Source organism: Hyperoodon ampullatus (assembly GCF_949752795.1).
Source record: "Hyperoodon ampullatus genome assembly, chromosome: 4".
Taxonomy (NCBI): Eukaryota; Metazoa; Chordata; class Mammalia; order Artiodactyla; family Ziphiidae; genus Hyperoodon; species Hyperoodon ampullatus.
The window spans coordinates 133,337,569-133,354,177 of NC_136917.1; the positions used below are offsets into that span (position 1 = coordinate 133,337,569).

The following is a 16,609-nucleotide window of genomic DNA, read 5'->3' on the forward strand; positions in this document are numbered from 1 at the left end:
TTAATGCACAGAAATCTCTGGCATTCCTATACACTAATGATGAAAAATCTGACAGTGAAGTCAAGAAAACACTCCCATTTACCACTGCAACAAAAAGAATAAAATATCTAGGAATAAACCTACCTAAGGAGACAAAAGACCTGTATGCAGAAAATTATAAGACACTGATGAAAGAAATTAAAGATGATACAAATAGATGGAGAGATATACCATGTTCTTGGATTGGAAGAATCAACATTGTGAAAATGACTATACTACCCAAAGCAATCTACAGATTCAATGCAATCCCTATCAAACTACAACTGGCACTTTTCCACAGAAGTAGAACAAAAAATTTCACAATTTGCATGGAAACACAGAAGACCCCAAATAGCCAAAGCAATCTTGAGAACGAAAAATGGAGCTGGAGGAATCAGGCTCCCTGTCTTCAGACTATACTACAAAGCTACAGTAATCAAGACAGTATGGTACTGGCACAAAAACAGAAAGATAGATCAATGGAACAGGACAGAAAGCCCAGAGATAAACCCATGCACATATGGTCACCTTATCTTTGATAAAGGAGGCAGGAATGTACAGTGGAGAAAGGACAGCCTCTTCAATAAGTGGTGCTGGGAAAACTGGACAGGACATGTAAAAGTATGAGATTAGGTCACTCCCTAACACCATACACAAAAATAAGCTCAAACTGGATTAAAGACCTAAATGTAAGGCCAGAAACTATCAAACTCTTAGAGGAAAACATAGGCAGAACACTCTATGACATAAATCACAGCAAGATCCTTTTTGACCCACCTCCTAGAGAAATGGAAATAAAGACAAAAATAAACACATGGGACCTAATGAAACTTAAAAGCTTTTGCACAGCAAAGGAAACCATAAACAAGACCAAAAGACAACCCTTAGAATGGGAGAAAATATTTGCCAATGAAGCAACTGACAAAGGATTAATCTCCAAAATTTATAAGCAGCTCATGCAGCTCAATAGCAAAAAAACAAACAACCCAATCCAAAAATGGGCAGAAGACCTAAATAGACATTTCTCCACAGAAGATATACAGACTGCCAACAAACACATGAAAGGATGCTCAACATCTTTACTCATTAGAGAAATGCAAATCAAAACTACAATGAGATATCATCTCACACCAGTCAGAATGGCCATCATCAAAAAATCTAGAAACAATAAATGCTGGAGAGGGTGTGGAAAAAAGGGAACACTCTTGCACTGCTCGTGGGAATGTGAATTGGTACAGCCACTATGGAGAACAGTATGGAGGTTCCTTAAAGAACTACAAATAGAAATACCATATGACCCAGCAATCCCACTATTGGGTATATACCCTGAGAAAACCATAATTCAAAAAGAGTCATGTACCAAAATGTTCATTGCAGCTCTATTCACAATAGCCCAGAGATGGAAACAATCTAAGTGTCCATCATCGGATGAATGGATAAAGAAGATGTGGCACATATATACAATGGAATATTACTCAGCCATAAAAAGAAACGAAACTGAGCTATTTGTAATGAGGTGGATAGACCTAGAGTCTGTCACACAGAGTGAAGTCAGAAAGAGAAAGACAAATACGGTATGCTAACACATATATATGGAATTTAAGAAGAAAAAAAATGTCATGGAGAACCTAGGGGTAAAACAGGAATAAAGACACACACCTACTAGAGAATGGACTTGAGGATATGGGGAGGGGGAAGGGTAAGCTGTAACAAAGCGAGAGAGAGGCATGGACATATATACACTACCAAACGTAAGGTAGATAGCTAGTGGGAAGCAGCCACACAGCACAGGGAGATCAGCTCGGTGCTTTGTGACCGCCGGAGGGGTGGGATAGGGAGGGTGGGAGGGAGACGCAAGAGGGAGGGGATATGGGAACATATTTTTATGTATAACTGATTCATTTTGTTATAAAGCAGAAACTAACACACCATTGTCAAGCAAAAAAAAAAAAAAAAATCAGTTAGAACCACACTAAAAGCAACAGCAACAACAGTTGGGGCTTGGGGAGACACAGGACAGGAGATGGAGAAATGGTGGCAATTTTTTTTTTTTAAGATTTTTTTTTATGTGAACCATTTTTAAGGTCTTTATTGAATTTGTTACAATACTGCTTCTGTTATATGTTTTGGAGTTTTTGAACCTGAGGCATGTGGGATCTTAGCATGTGGGATCTTAGCTCCCTGACTAGGGAGTGAACCCGCATCTCCTACACTGGAAGGTGAAGTATTAACCACTGGACTACCAGGGAAGTCCTGGTGGCAATGTTTAAGCTCACAGTGTGGGTAGCAGCCTTGTTCAAAGTCATATTGAATAATTTGAGCCCAGCTAAAGGTCCTAAGGGCTTTAAATAAATGGGAAAATACTTGGAGAATTCTCCCTCCATCCCCTGCTGTATCTGGGATATTTTCTATGGCATTACAAAAGAATAATAGAAAGTGAAGTTTAAAGAGTAACTTACTTTACCAAAGGGGAAGGGTGGGGGAGGGATAAATTGGGAGTATGGGATTAACAGAGGCACACTACCATATATAAATTAGATAAACAGGGTTTTACTGTACAGCACAGAGCACTAGATTCAATATTTTATAATAAACTATAATGGAAAAGAATTTTTAAAAAGGAACATAGATATATACATATATATATGTATAACCAAATCACTTTGCTGTACACCTGAAACCAACACAATACTGTAAATCAACTATACTTCAATGTTTTAAAAAGTAATTTTTAAAAAAAATCTGAATCATGCGCTTCCCTGGTGGCGCAGTGGTTGAGAGTCTGCCTGCCAATGCAGGGGACACGGGTTCATGCCCCGGTCTGGGAAGATCCCACATGCCGCGGAGCGGCTGGGCCCATGAGCCATGGCCGCTGAGCCTGCGCGTCTGGAGCCTGTGCTCCGCAACGGGAGAGGCCACAACAGTGAGAGGCCCGTGTACCGGAAAAAAAAAAAAAATCTGACTCATCTTTTTGTGTATATAAATTTACCTATCTATCTAATCTATCTTATCTATCTTATCTATTTATCTATCTATCTATCTAAGGCTGTGTTGGGTCTTGGTTGCTGTGCACAGGCTTTCTCCAATTGCGGCGAGCGGGGGCTACTCTTTGTTGCGGTGCACGGGCTTCTCATTGCGGTGGCTTCTCTTGTTGTGGAGCATGGGCTCAAGGCACACGGGCTTCAGTAGTTGTGGCGCACGGGCTTAGTTGCTCCATTGCATGTGGGATCTTCCCGGACCAGGTATTGAACCCGTGTCCCCTGCACTGGCTGGTAGATTGTTATCCACTGCACCACCAGGGAAGTCCAAAGGTAAGTCTTAATATCAGCCAGCTTAAGAATCTTTTTTTTTTTTTTTTGGCAGTACGCAGGCCTCTCAGTGTTGTGGCCTCTCCCGTTGTGGAGCACAGGCTGCGGACACGCAGGCTCAGCAGCTATGGCTCACGGGCCCAGCTGCTCCGCGGCATGTGGGATCTTCCCAGACCGGGGCACGAACCCGTGTTCCCTGCATCGGCAGGCGGACTCTCAACCACTGCGCCACCAGGGAAGCCCAAGAATTTTTTTCATTGTCTTTTTCAGCCGGAGAAGTTACTATATCTATTCTTGTTATATTAAAAACGGATGACCCACACTTTAATAAAAACAGCATGGGTTAGTTAGGAAGTGGAGTCCAAGTCAAACCTGCCATCAATCAAACGTTTAACCTTATATACAGATTTAAGTTCTCTTATGCCTTATTTTTTTACGTCTGTAAAATGATGCCAAAGCTTCTTCCAGCTCTATAATTTGTAATGAAGAAGAAGCTCTCTTAATTAAGACCAAAGAAATTAAGAGGAAATAATTATGATGTCATCCAGGTAAGGGTAAAAAAAAAAAATGAGAATTTAAGTTACTTGGATGTTCCAAGCCTTTTCATTTTTTTAAGGTATATTATTACACTTCATTTACTTTCAAGTGCATAAAATTGAGTGGTAGTATCCTATCAACTTGTGATAGAAAGATATCTCAAATTTGCCTTTATTGTTAAATAAATCATAGTACATTCATAAAATGGAAATATTATGCAGTTATTAAAAACCATACTTTCAAAGAATAATTGAAATTAAATTTTAAAAAGCCAGAATCAGTGAGTTAGTGAATGTAAAGCATTTAACACAAGGCTAGGCATATGATAAATGTTTAACAAATGATATCAACTATAATAACATCGTTATTACCAAAACATTGTTAATCCCGACTTTGAAAAAAATATGAAAAATATGTATGAAAAATAAAAATGATGGAAGAACCACGAAGTGTTAGCAGTGGTTTTGTGGCTGTCTGTGTGAAATTACAAATGGTCTGAAATTTCCTTTGTACCTTTTGCCAAATTTGGGGGTTTTTTCTTTACAACTATGCATTGTTTTTACAAGATTTACCCAAACCAGAGTTTTAAATCTTTGCTTCTGTTTTAGATTTTAATCAGTTCTATATGATAATCAGCCACGATCTTCTAGCATAAGGATCAACTCACAATACACAATTCTACTTGAACATAGTTACAATAGAACACTTACTTTTTGGACTTTAGAAAGCATTATATTAATTTTGAATATTATTATTCATGAATATGAATTATCATGTGATATGTCTGTAACAATAAATTATACTAAATTTGAATTAACCATAGAATTATGTCCTGATAGTGTTTTCTTTCATTTTAAAATGTTCTAGTTGGTTACAATGATTTGGCTTACCAGAAAAAAACCAATGGCTAAAGCAGTCAATAACACCATAATTTTGCTATTTGGTCTACCCTAGCTAAATGAGGCTATTATGGTAATTTTATACTTACTCTCTACTACTCCTGGAATTGCTCTATAATGCTGAAACTGGTAGAAGGATTTTTCCAACATGTACTCAGGATTTATTTCTTCTACTCGTAGTAAGTTCAAAACCATGTTGTAGGTCAAATGGAAAGCACTATTTAGAGGATCAGCTGAGCCCTGAGAGAAAAAAACAAGTCAATGTTGTAGATTTTAAAAATAAATTCATAAAAGTATTTTTAACCTCCTGAACTGCTTAACAGTTTAGCCTTCACTAAGGAATACTACAGAAATGTATTAAGTTCTTTCCTTTAAATGACCAATACAAAGTGATAAAAGAGTTGATCTTTGGGAAAGTGAAGGGGGGGAAAAAACACCAACTAGGACAGTAGTAGTTAAAATACTGTTGGCCAAGTATGTTTAGCTCTCTGCCTTCTAGGTACTTGACAGGATTACACATTTTGCCCTCAGTGGGGAGGGCAAATAAGTTTCAGTGATGTATCACTTCCTGGTCAAATATTTAACTGCTGGTGTGAAAAGCTACATTTTCCCTGCTGGCACAGTGACTGCCAATGTTCAAGATGGTGGTTTCTCTATCAGCTTGAATCCCTAAACAATAATAAGCATAGTCTCCTTTGTAAACGTGCAATGAAGAAGTAAAGAGAAACAAACCTTTAAGTTACTGAGATTTAGGTTTGTTACTGCAGCATAACCTAGCCTATGCTAATAAGCACACTAAATTTATTTCAGAATGATATTCAGAAAAAATTATTTTGAAACTCTCAGCTTCCTGAAATGACATAAAACTGCCTAAGTGTTTCCCCAAAATTTACAGACCAGTCTTTGTCAACACTTTGCTAATTCCACTTTCTCCTCCTAATTGTGGCTGTTACCAAAGAAGGGCTAGTTACAATAGTGTGACCTTAATTTGCAACAAGGTTTATGTCCAAAATACTTCCTTGAGATCTAAACTTTTCTTTCAATGTTTCTTCAGGAATACGTTTTCTTTTCTCTTCTCTTTTCTTTTCTTCTCCCTCCCTCCCTCCTTCCTTCCTTCCTTTTTTTTTTAATATTTTTTTTTGGCTACGTTGGGTCTTTGTTGCTGCTTACGGGCTTTCTCTAGTTGCGGGGAGCGGGGGCTACTCTTCGTTGCGGTGAGCAGGCTTTTCATTGCGGTGACTTCTCTTGTTGCGGAGCACGGGCTGCAGGCGCATGGGCTTCAGCAGTTGTGGCTCGCAGGCTCTAGAGCGCAGGCTCAGTAGTTGTGGCGCATGGGCTTAGTTGCTCCATGGCATGTGGGATCTTCCCGGAACAGGGCTCAAACCTATGTACCCTGCACTGGCAGGCAGATTGTTAACCACTGCACCACCAGGGAAGCCCAGGAATACTTTTTTCTAAATGCAAATACTTCCTAAGATTGAAAATGGTTATGTAGTGCCCAAATGAGAATGACCAAATTCTTGGGTGATACATGCTGAAATATTTAGAAGTGTCACAAAACATGCAAATCTTTAAATAGCAAAATACACAAATACTGTTAGGGTATTCAGAGGCTTTTAAATTGAGGTTTATAAGCCAGCCTTATTGCATTCAGAATTATAAATGTATGAATATAGGATTTTATGAGGAGAAGAAGCAGAACTTTCAACAGTCTCAAATGGTGCTATTCCTTAACTCCTGAAAAATCAAGAGCCATTTACCCTAGGGGGTTAGTTAGTAAGTCCCTAAAACCTTCATTTTTATCCACTTTCCTTGAAAATAGGGCCAAAGGGAGATGTGGAGTTAGTATGAAAATCACATTCTTGGGGAAGAGAGGAATGAAAGACAACTTCAGCTACTTCATAATTTTGCAAACAGACCAACTTTTTACTATTCTATTATTTTTCTTTTCTACTATTACCTCCTTTAAGAAATGTGGGGCTTCAATATTGCAAATGTTTATTTCCAACCTCAAGCTCTGCTTCTATATTCAAACTGCTGTAGAATACACCTATCTGAATTCTCCATCACCTTAAACTCAACAAAGCATTTTAACATTGTATCCAAGTGACCCCAGGACAACCCCAACTTATGCCTGATATATTGATATAATTATTAATAGTCCCTTCTTTCAGTATTACAGTATCCTAATTTGATGCTAAAAAATATGGCTATACAGCCGTTCCCCAGTGCCTTCGGGTTCCCTATCTGAGGATTCAATGAACTGTGGTTTGCAAAATACTTGGGAAAAAAAATTGCAGAAAGTTCCAAAAAGCAAAACTTGAATGTGTCATGCAGCATAGGCAACTATATACACTGTATTTACGGCTATTTAAATAGCATTTACAATTCCATACTATAAGTAATCTAGAGATGATTTAAGTATATGAAAGATGTGCATAGGTTATATGCAAATACTGTGCCATTTATGTAAGAGACATGAGCATCCTTTCATTTTGGTATTTCAGTATACGTGGGGGTCTTGGAACCAATCCCCTGAGAATACCAAGGGAGGACTGTAACTACACAGAATACTATTTACTCTTAAAGAAAATTCTGCAATATGTAACAACATGGATGAACTTTGAGGATATTATGCTAAATTAAACATGCCAGTTACAGAAAGACAAATCCTGCATAATTCCTCTTATATGAGGTATCCAAAATAGTCAAATTCATGGACTTAAAGAGTAGAATGGTAGTTGTCAGAGACTGAGAGGAGGAGTAATTGGGAAGTTACTAATTAAATGGCAACAAGTTTCAGTCAAGTGAGATAAATAGAGATTTGCTATACAACAGTCAACAACAACATATTTTACAACATAATTTATTAAGAGGGTAGATCTCGGCTTCCCTGGTGGCGCAGTGGTTGAGAGTCCGCCTGCCGATGCAGGGGACACGGGTTCGTGCCCCGGTCTGGCAAGATCCCACATGCCGCGGAGCGGTTGGGCCCGTGAGCCATGGCCGTTGAGCCTGCGCGTCCGGAGCCTGTGCTCCGCAACGGGAGAAGCCACAACAGTGAGAGGCCCACGTACAGCAAAAAAATAAAAAATTAAAAAATAAAAATTAAAAAAAAAAAGAGGGTAGATCTCATGTTAAATGTTCTTTGCACAATAAAATTTAAAAACTCTTTTTTTAAATGAAATGAAAGACAATAGAAATTTACACTTACAGGGTAACAAATCTAGAGATATCAAGTAAATGGAATGAAAAAATCTGTACTAAAGGAACCAGATGCTGCCATTAAAATATTACCTCCTGACTCAATTATTTCCATACACAGAGTACGAGGTAAGAAAAATAGTGTTTATTATATGTGACAAAATTTAAAGAAAAGAATAACACAAATTTTCAGTCTTGACCATTTTCCTTACACAAAGAATTAAAGTTATATGGACACTTAAAGATGGGTTTCCAAGTGTTAATCTTTAGAACTGAAAATAAGACACCATACGATCACTATGAATATGTACAGATAAGCTTTGTCTTTACTCATATAAAAACATTAAAAAAAAAAAAAAAAGAAAAAAGAACTTTACCTAATTTTCCTTCAACATACCAGGCTTCCTACAACCATATCTCAAATTCTCCATGCAGTTCCTAAGTCTTAGAAGTTGAACACAGTATATTTCAGAGATATTGACCTATGTATGTCTTAACATGTTTTGAAGATTTATTTTAAGTAGCTAATCAGCTGGCACTTAATTTTATATTTTAATTCATGTTAAGTTTCCTATCTTATTGACAGTGTTCTCTATGGATATGCTTAATAATTCCTTACTATCAATACACGGAGAAGGAGAAGGAGAAGGAAAGCAATCAGGCAGGTCAAACTTCCTTGGGAAGCTCTTCAAAATAAAACAAAAATCTTAGACAATCCAAAACACAAATACTAAGCAAGCAGAATGAACAGGTTAATTTGAAATAAAGCTTATAAATTTAACTTTATTATTGGGATATTATAATCTCTCAACAGGATGAATCAGAATGGTAGATTGTAGAATTAATTTATTAAGCTATCTAGGCTTGCAAAGGTATAGGAAGATAACTGTGCACGATACTGATAATATCTGCCCTACTTCCTGTGCTGATAGGTGAGAAGCGATTTGTGCAGTGGAGCGGGCAGATATAGAGGTATCTCAAATTTGGAGGGCAAAGTAAATATTTCTGCCCTCTGCAGATCTCCATCCCCTCCACTGCACCACTTGCTCTTTTCCTATTAGAACAGAAAGTAGGGTACAAAGTATCAGCAATTTGAGCAGTTACCCTCTTCCACCTTCCAGAAAAAGCCCAGATAGTTTAGTAAATTAACTCATCTACTCAAGAGAGGTATTTGAACTGACACAATTAATTTCAATGTGGTCCTGAAATATGTTTCTCAAATTCCTGGTGAAGGCACAGAAGCTTAACTTGTTACCTTAAGTAGTTGTTTTCCAATTGTTGGGCTCATCTTTTCATCTACCATAAGAATTACAATTCCTCTGTCATCCATTCCCCTCCTTCCAGCACGACCAGACATCTGAATGTATTCACCAGAGGAAATCTGAATGAATGTAATTAAAAATGCAAAGTTTAGGAGAAAACCTGGTGAAAAACATATTCTTAAAATTATTCTTATCATAAAGTTCACAAGCACAAGCTACACATTCCATGACAGGAGACAAGATTAAAAGCATGAACTTTTAGGAAAGTTTAAGTAAAAAGATAAAAATGCAAAACACTTAAGAATAATGTTGCAAAACTAAATTTTAGATCCAAAATGATCAAATAGCTATAGAGAAATACTGGCTAATTCACTGGCATAAAAAATATCTTTGAACTAGATATTCTGGAAAACAGGAAAGTTTAAGAAAGCAAACAATGACCCAAACTCTATTAAATACCAATTCTGTCTGGATCATAACAAATTTTCTTAATTTCCAAATGAGATTAATATAAAAATCAACACATACAAAAAGCACAATTTCTATTTTCTCACTGTATGTCCTTGGCATTCGGAAGAGTCCGTTCATCACTAAGAACCACCTAAGGGAGAAGGGTTAGTAAGCCTCCCATGCATAGTCTTTCAGGGTAAAACTGAACCACCTGAACACTGGGCAAAGTTTTACCTATAAGTACATGTATACTTTTCTTCTGTAGAAAGGGTCCAGCATGTTCGGACTCTCCAAAAATGTTTGACTCAAGAAGAGTTACAAACCACTGTGCTACTAGAAAGCATATTACTGATAGCATCAAAAACAGACCTAACGACCTGGGACCAACCTTAAAGATCAGAAAAGAACATTTCAAAAAGGCAGTCCAATAAAATCTCAACAGCACTCAAGGGCATCGTTACATTTTGACACATTATGATTTTTAGATTTCATAATTAGGATCTTGAATCATCAAGAAATGGTTGTTTTCTTAAATTCAATTGCCCACTTTACTACATACCCTTCCCTGGGGTCCACTGGATGCCAAGGAGCATGTAAAGTCATGAAAAACTTATTTATTTTCTTGTAGCATCAGTTTTATTCAAAGAATTAAGTAATTTTAAACTGATGATGAAGAATTTTAAAATTTACATTAACTTAAAATATAAAACATATGGAAGACTTTATCCACTTTGCAATTAAAAATTATATTCTACATGAAATAGTCTTCTTTTGACTTAAAAAAGTCACAAGTTACAGAAAGTTTTTCAGGCCTTCTCAAAACTTTGAGCCCTTCTAAAAACATAGAGGCCTTCTCTATGACGCCTCCCTGACCACTTATATACAAGTGACTTCTTTTCTTGTGTTCTATTCTTCCTACACATACTTCTCAGAGCCCATAAAATAAACTTCCACCTGCACTAAGTCTCTTCACAGTAGGGATTAGTTTGGTTTTGCTTTAAATTTAGCATCCTCAGTATCTACCATAGCTCTAGGCCCATAGTTTAAGTTTGGTAAGAAGCGATTACTTGCTTCTGGATTAAGGATTTATTTTTACTCCAATTCACCATTTCACTCATGATCCCAACTTTTGCCTTAGGAAAGACATATGTGCAAACCTGTTAAAAAAAAAAATCTCTATTTTAAACCTAAAGAGTAAAACAGTGAGCTACAACTGTAGCCACTATAGTAGAGGTGCTTTAAATAACTTAAAATTTGAAGAAATAAAAATTCTAGACATATTTTAAATGCATTAAAGCATTCATGACTCATTTGCACACCTATCCCTCATCACCAAACTCTTTCACCTAAAGTAGTTTTTGGTTTTTGTTTTTGGCTAAAGGATAGAAATATAAAGGATCTGAAATTAAACTTTGATGAACTTCTCATATTCACTCAGGTACAAGTTTTAAAGTATTTAGAACTGAAAAACTCAAAGACTACATGAGCCAAAATCATCTTAGGTAAAACAACTGAAGCTAAAAGTTATTTCAATATATAAATTATTTTACTTACCCATCGGAAATCCTTCCCATCAAATTTTCGGGCGTTTGTAAATAAAACAGTTCTAGCTGGCATGTTAATCCCCATAGCAAAAGTCTCAGTGGCAAATAAGGCCTAAATGAATAAATATACAATTAAACACATATTTTAAACTGAAAAACTAGTTTCGTTAATAGATTACTCAAGTATAAATAAATCATTAATTTTAAAAATTAGCTGTTAATGAAATTGTACAAAAATAAGACATGCTATCCCAGGTGTATTTCAGTATTTTGTATACAAAATAATTAAAATTACATATAATTATGTATATTATAGTAAATTTATATTATAATATTTAATGTCCCTTGCATCCCAGAAATTTTTTAATTCAGGGAAAATAGTCTTTCTTTCTGTAACTCCAGTGGTGGTAACTTGGAGAGACTACTACTGGTCTAATGGACAAAGCATTATTAGGCTGGAGAATATTTTTCTAAACACAGTCACATTTCCTGGTTTCTTCATTGATGATGCAGTGTTTTTAGAGACACCTTTAAAATCTCTGAGGGGAGATCAAAATCAGCGGCACTTTATGTTCACATCTAAGACTTTACCAAAGAGCACACAAAGGTATGTGTACAAGTTAAGTCATTGAAGTACTGTATTAAATAATCTAAATTTTCATCAATTGATAACAATATAAAAACACTTTATTTCATCAACTTAACAGAATGTTATTCATCCGTTAAAAAGAATGAATAGCAACGCATATGATGAAATTGAATAACATGGGTAATATAATCACTTTTGTTTACAAATTAAATCAAATGTTATTTGTATGTATCCTAGTGGATATTTCTAGGAAGTGAAGGGCAATGGTGGTCTTTAATTTTTCACTTTATGTACAGTTATTCTATTTGAATTCTACAATCCACAAGTATCACTTAAAAGATTCTTTAAAATGGGTCTCAACAAAACATGAAATCTATATGAGGACATCAACAGGGCCTTACCAGGACCCAGGTACAAATAGTGACCAATTCTTTATCTAAAATCCTAAAGTATGGTCTTTAGGGTGAGTAAATTTCTTTTAAATATCCTAGTTAGTGCTGAAGTTCTCAGGACAAATCTCTAATCTGATTTTTAAACATAAAATAATTTATGAGTCATATAAAGGCTTACAACTATATTTTGGAGTTGTTTCCCATTTTCAACATCCCATTACTGGGTACAGACATCGACATAATATTAAAAATTAAATTAGACTCTCTTTGGTTTAAAGGAGAACATCCTAAAAACTCTTTCATAAGTCTAAACAGCAATTCTCCTTGTCTTTTCTAAACTAGTCCTTTTAATCTGTATACAGAATGGAGTCCACTTACAGTATCAACTTCAGGTCTGAAAATTAAACAGCACCTTCTGGAAAATTCTAAACTGTATTCAGTAATGATACCATTTCTTACTTTAAGACTAGGAAAAGAAACAAATGACTTTTACCTACAGTCTAAAATTTATGAAGTATAACACTGTATACAAAAATAAGTTCATTACCTAAGCCATTCCATTCGACTTACTTAAAAAATAACAATTAAAAAAAAAGTTGCCTACAAACAGTGTTCTTGATAACTTTCAAATTGCTCACACAACACAATTTTAGGGCATAATAAATAAAATAAAATCATACCTTTATCAATCCTTCAGAAAAGAGAATTTCTATAGTTTCTTTCAAAATAGGAAGTAAACCACCATGGTGAATACCAATGCCCCTCTTCAAAAGAGGAAGTACATGTTCAACCTACGATTGGATTCAATTTTATTTTTAAAAAGATGTGAGGAAAAGAACTTTTAAAATGTGAAACTAACAAAATTAAGAAAAATGGGTAATCAAGAAAGAATGCTGTTTAAAGAAATTTTATATAACTTTTCCAGAAAAACTAGAAACCAAACCCATATTCCCACAAATTATTAAACTTAAAACACAATATAATTCTGTCCTAGCTTTAATAGGAAAGGCATGTTTAAATAAACTTTATAAATGTTTTGCTTCCTCATTCAAATTTTCCAGTATTACTTCATCTCCTCTAAAAAAATTAAAGGTTATGATAGCAAAGTTTGCATCTGCATGAAATGAACTTAAAAAATACCACCAGGAGTTCCCTGGTGGCACAGTAGTTAAGAATCCGCCTGCCAATGCAGGGGACACGGGTTCAAGCCCTGGTGCAGGAAGATCCCACATGCTGTGGAGCAACTGGGCCCGTGAGCCACAATTACTGAGCCTGCGTTCTAAAGCCCGGGAGCCACAACTAGTGAGCCCGCTCGCCTAGAGCTCGTGCTCCACAATAAGAGAGGCCACCGCAGTGAGAAGCCCATGCACCACAATGAAGAGGAGCACCCACTCGGCACAACTAGAGAAGACCTGTGCACAGCAATAAGACCCAATGCAGCCAAAATAAATAAATTAAAAAAAAAAATACTGGCCAACTCAAACCAAAAGAAAATAAATAACTATAAAGCATATTTAATATAAATATGTACTTTATCTAAAAACAAATGAATTACTGAAGAGTTCATTCTCATTAACACTATTAAATTCCATTAAATTTTACTATTAGAAGTGTGCTAGGATAACAAGTATGTATAAAGACATGGCTCAAGCTCTTAGATACTAATAATTCAGCTGGAAAGAAAAATTACAGTAAGATTTCATAAATTAAATATCATTTTAAATACAAAGAAACATGCAATTGCAGTCTTATCATAAATCCCACACAAATCAAAGCAATCATCTGTAAGCAGAGTATGCCCCTCCAATTTTTCTTTTCACAAAATAAAACTTTCATATAGTATTAGGCTGGGCTAAAGCATTAGTTCTCAGTTTCGGATGCACATTAGAACAACCAGGGGAGTTTCTGAAAGATTCTAATGATCAGGACACACACCAGACAATTACATCAGAATCTCTGGAGTGGCAACAAGGCATCAGTATATTTTAGAACTCCTAAGGCAATTCTAATAGTCAAAAGAAAAAACCACTTTAATTAATTAAAGCAAAGTAGAAATCAAATTTCTCACTAAACTTAGGTTTTCTCTATTGTTTTGTCTGGTAGCCTTATGAATTAAGAAATTCACTGACTTAAAATCAGCATTAAAAATTTTGTAGTATTAGGAACAGAAGCAGTAATTTCCAGATCATGCTAGCTTTCAGAGAAAAGTTTCTTCAAGGCAGCAAATGTTTCCTTTTGTCACCTTCTTAGAAGTTCAAAATAAGAATCAAGGTATCGGGGCTTCCCTGGTGGCGCAGTGGTTGAGAGTCCGCCTGCCGATGTAGGGGAAACGGGTTCGTGCCCCGGTCTGGGAAGATCCCACATGCCGCGGAGCGGCTGGGCCCGTGAGCCATGGCCGCTGGGCCTGTGCGTCCGGAGCCTGTGCTCCGCAACGGGAGAGGCCACAACAGTGAGAGGCCCACATACCGCAAAAAAAAAAGAATCAAGGTATCATTTCAGTGCACAATGCAACATATTTACTGCAGTGTGCAAACAGTGCGATATATAATATAGTAACAAATCCAGGAAATACAAAGTGAATATATACTATCTGTTAATAGCCACAGTCTACTTAATGACATTAAACACACACCTGAGGGAGCTTTTTATCTTCATCTGACAAGCAGTCAATTGCGTTACTGAATACTTCTTCAACCATCTTCTTTTCTTCATCTAAGAGAGAAAACCCAAAGGTATGTAAGTATCTAAATGAGTCAGTGATAACAAATTTCACACAATGCAAAGAATAAGAGTCTATAAAGAGTAAAAGTAAAGACTCATGATTTTAGATAGGCAGAAGGTAAAGTAGATCAAATTTTCTACATAATTATTTAATAAAATTCATTGCCTTTCAAAACAGATCAAGCAGAGTTAGTCCATGAATAAAAGTACTATCTTATAAAAGCAGTAACAGTAATTACGCTAGGTATCTACATGCAATATTTAAGTCAAAAAATTACAGGACACAGGGATTATTATTGCTCACTATTAAGGAAAGTAAGGCATTGAGCAAATAATGGGCATTGGTATTAACTGTTACATCAGCAATTCCAAAGCCTATGCTCTTAACCATTACACTGCCTGCTTATAAAGTGACTATTTGTCAATAAATATTTGACTTTATCAATATATAACCTTGCAACATCAAGCACATACAGCACTGGTAGTTATAAGAAAACATTTCTAAGTAGAGCAATTCACTCAGTCAAAAAAAAAAAAATATTATTGGCTTTAGGAGGGTATATGGGTTATCTGTCATTTGTTATTTTTTACCCATGGAAAAGTAAAAATTAGCTTTAAAATCATGGGATTAGTTCTGTGCCTTGATAAAGAAAACAAGACGACTGAAATTTGATTCTGCATGACTGAATATATTATTTACTTCTCACTGCACAGGATCAGATATGTAAAAGGCTGAAATGAATGACAACTGGGTTGCTATTTGGCATGCTGCAATTTTTGCCTAGGCTATGCTACTATCTAGCTGTGTGACTTTTAAATGGTTACATTTACAGTTAATAAATGAGAATAATATATTCATTTGCTAGAAGTTATTTTACTTTATTCAAAAATTATACCACAGTTAGGTACAGGGGCAGGTCTTCCCAGTTTGGATTTCTAGAAGAATGAAACGTAACAGAAGGTAGTCTGACCAAGAGACTAACCTTAAGTAATCAGACAGAAAACCACAATAACCAAAGAGCTATGGCAATGAAGTATAAGAAGGTATGAGTCTAATATTTCTTACTAGGGGCCTTTGGGTTTTATATAGAACAATGTATTATACTTACCTTCCAATAAAAGAAGACAGAAGGAAAAGAAATGATAAATTGAGGGCCTTAAAGTTTTTACAAATGTGATGTAATTACTGCTGTAACAGTAAGGTGAACTGCAAATTCTAGCAATACACAAAAATGTCTTACCAGAAATATATTTACACTAGTTTTCACGTAACATTAAAACTATACTGAAATTATATAGTACCTGTGTTGAAATCTAATTTGGTCATTTGAAGTGCATAGGCTTCACAATCTTTCTTACTAAAACTGAAAATAATTACAGGTTGAAAGTTTCTTTCCATAATCATCTTCACAATCTTGAACACATTTGATGGTCCTGCAAAATAGGTACATAAACCATATCCAAAAATTAACTCAAAATGGATTAAAGACTTAAATGTAAAATCTAAAACTACAAAACTCTTAAAAAATATACAGGAGTAAACCTTCATGATGCTGGGTTAGGCAAAGCACTCTTAGATATGATACCAAAAGCATAAGCCACAAAAGAAAAAAAAACCCTGATAAACTGGATTTCACCAAAATTTAAAACTTTTGTACTTCAACAGACAACAATAATAAAGATAACCC

At 35.7% G+C, this 16,609-nt stretch overlaps 1 protein-coding gene across 1 annotated transcript in view; it reads right to left on the bottom strand.

Moving 5' to 3' along the window:
• MTREX (Mtr4 exosome RNA helicase) overlaps window positions 1–16,609 on the bottom strand; it is a gene marked incomplete at its 5' end in the record, with an annotated part of 125,075 nt that overhangs the window by 62,836 nt on the left and 45,630 nt on the right. Inside the window, 6 exons of the mRNA XM_079703248.1 lie at window positions 4,852–5,002; window positions 9,219–9,344; window positions 11,230–11,331; window positions 12,881–12,991; window positions 14,833–14,912; window positions 16,224–16,355. Of these exons, the coding sequence (XP_079559374.1) occupies window positions 4,852–5,002; window positions 9,219–9,344; window positions 11,230–11,331; window positions 12,881–12,991; window positions 14,833–14,912; window positions 16,224–16,355 (702 nt within the window). The remainder of the gene's footprint in view (window positions 1–4,851; window positions 5,003–9,218; window positions 9,345–11,229; window positions 11,332–12,880; window positions 12,992–14,832; window positions 14,913–16,223; window positions 16,356–16,609) is intronic.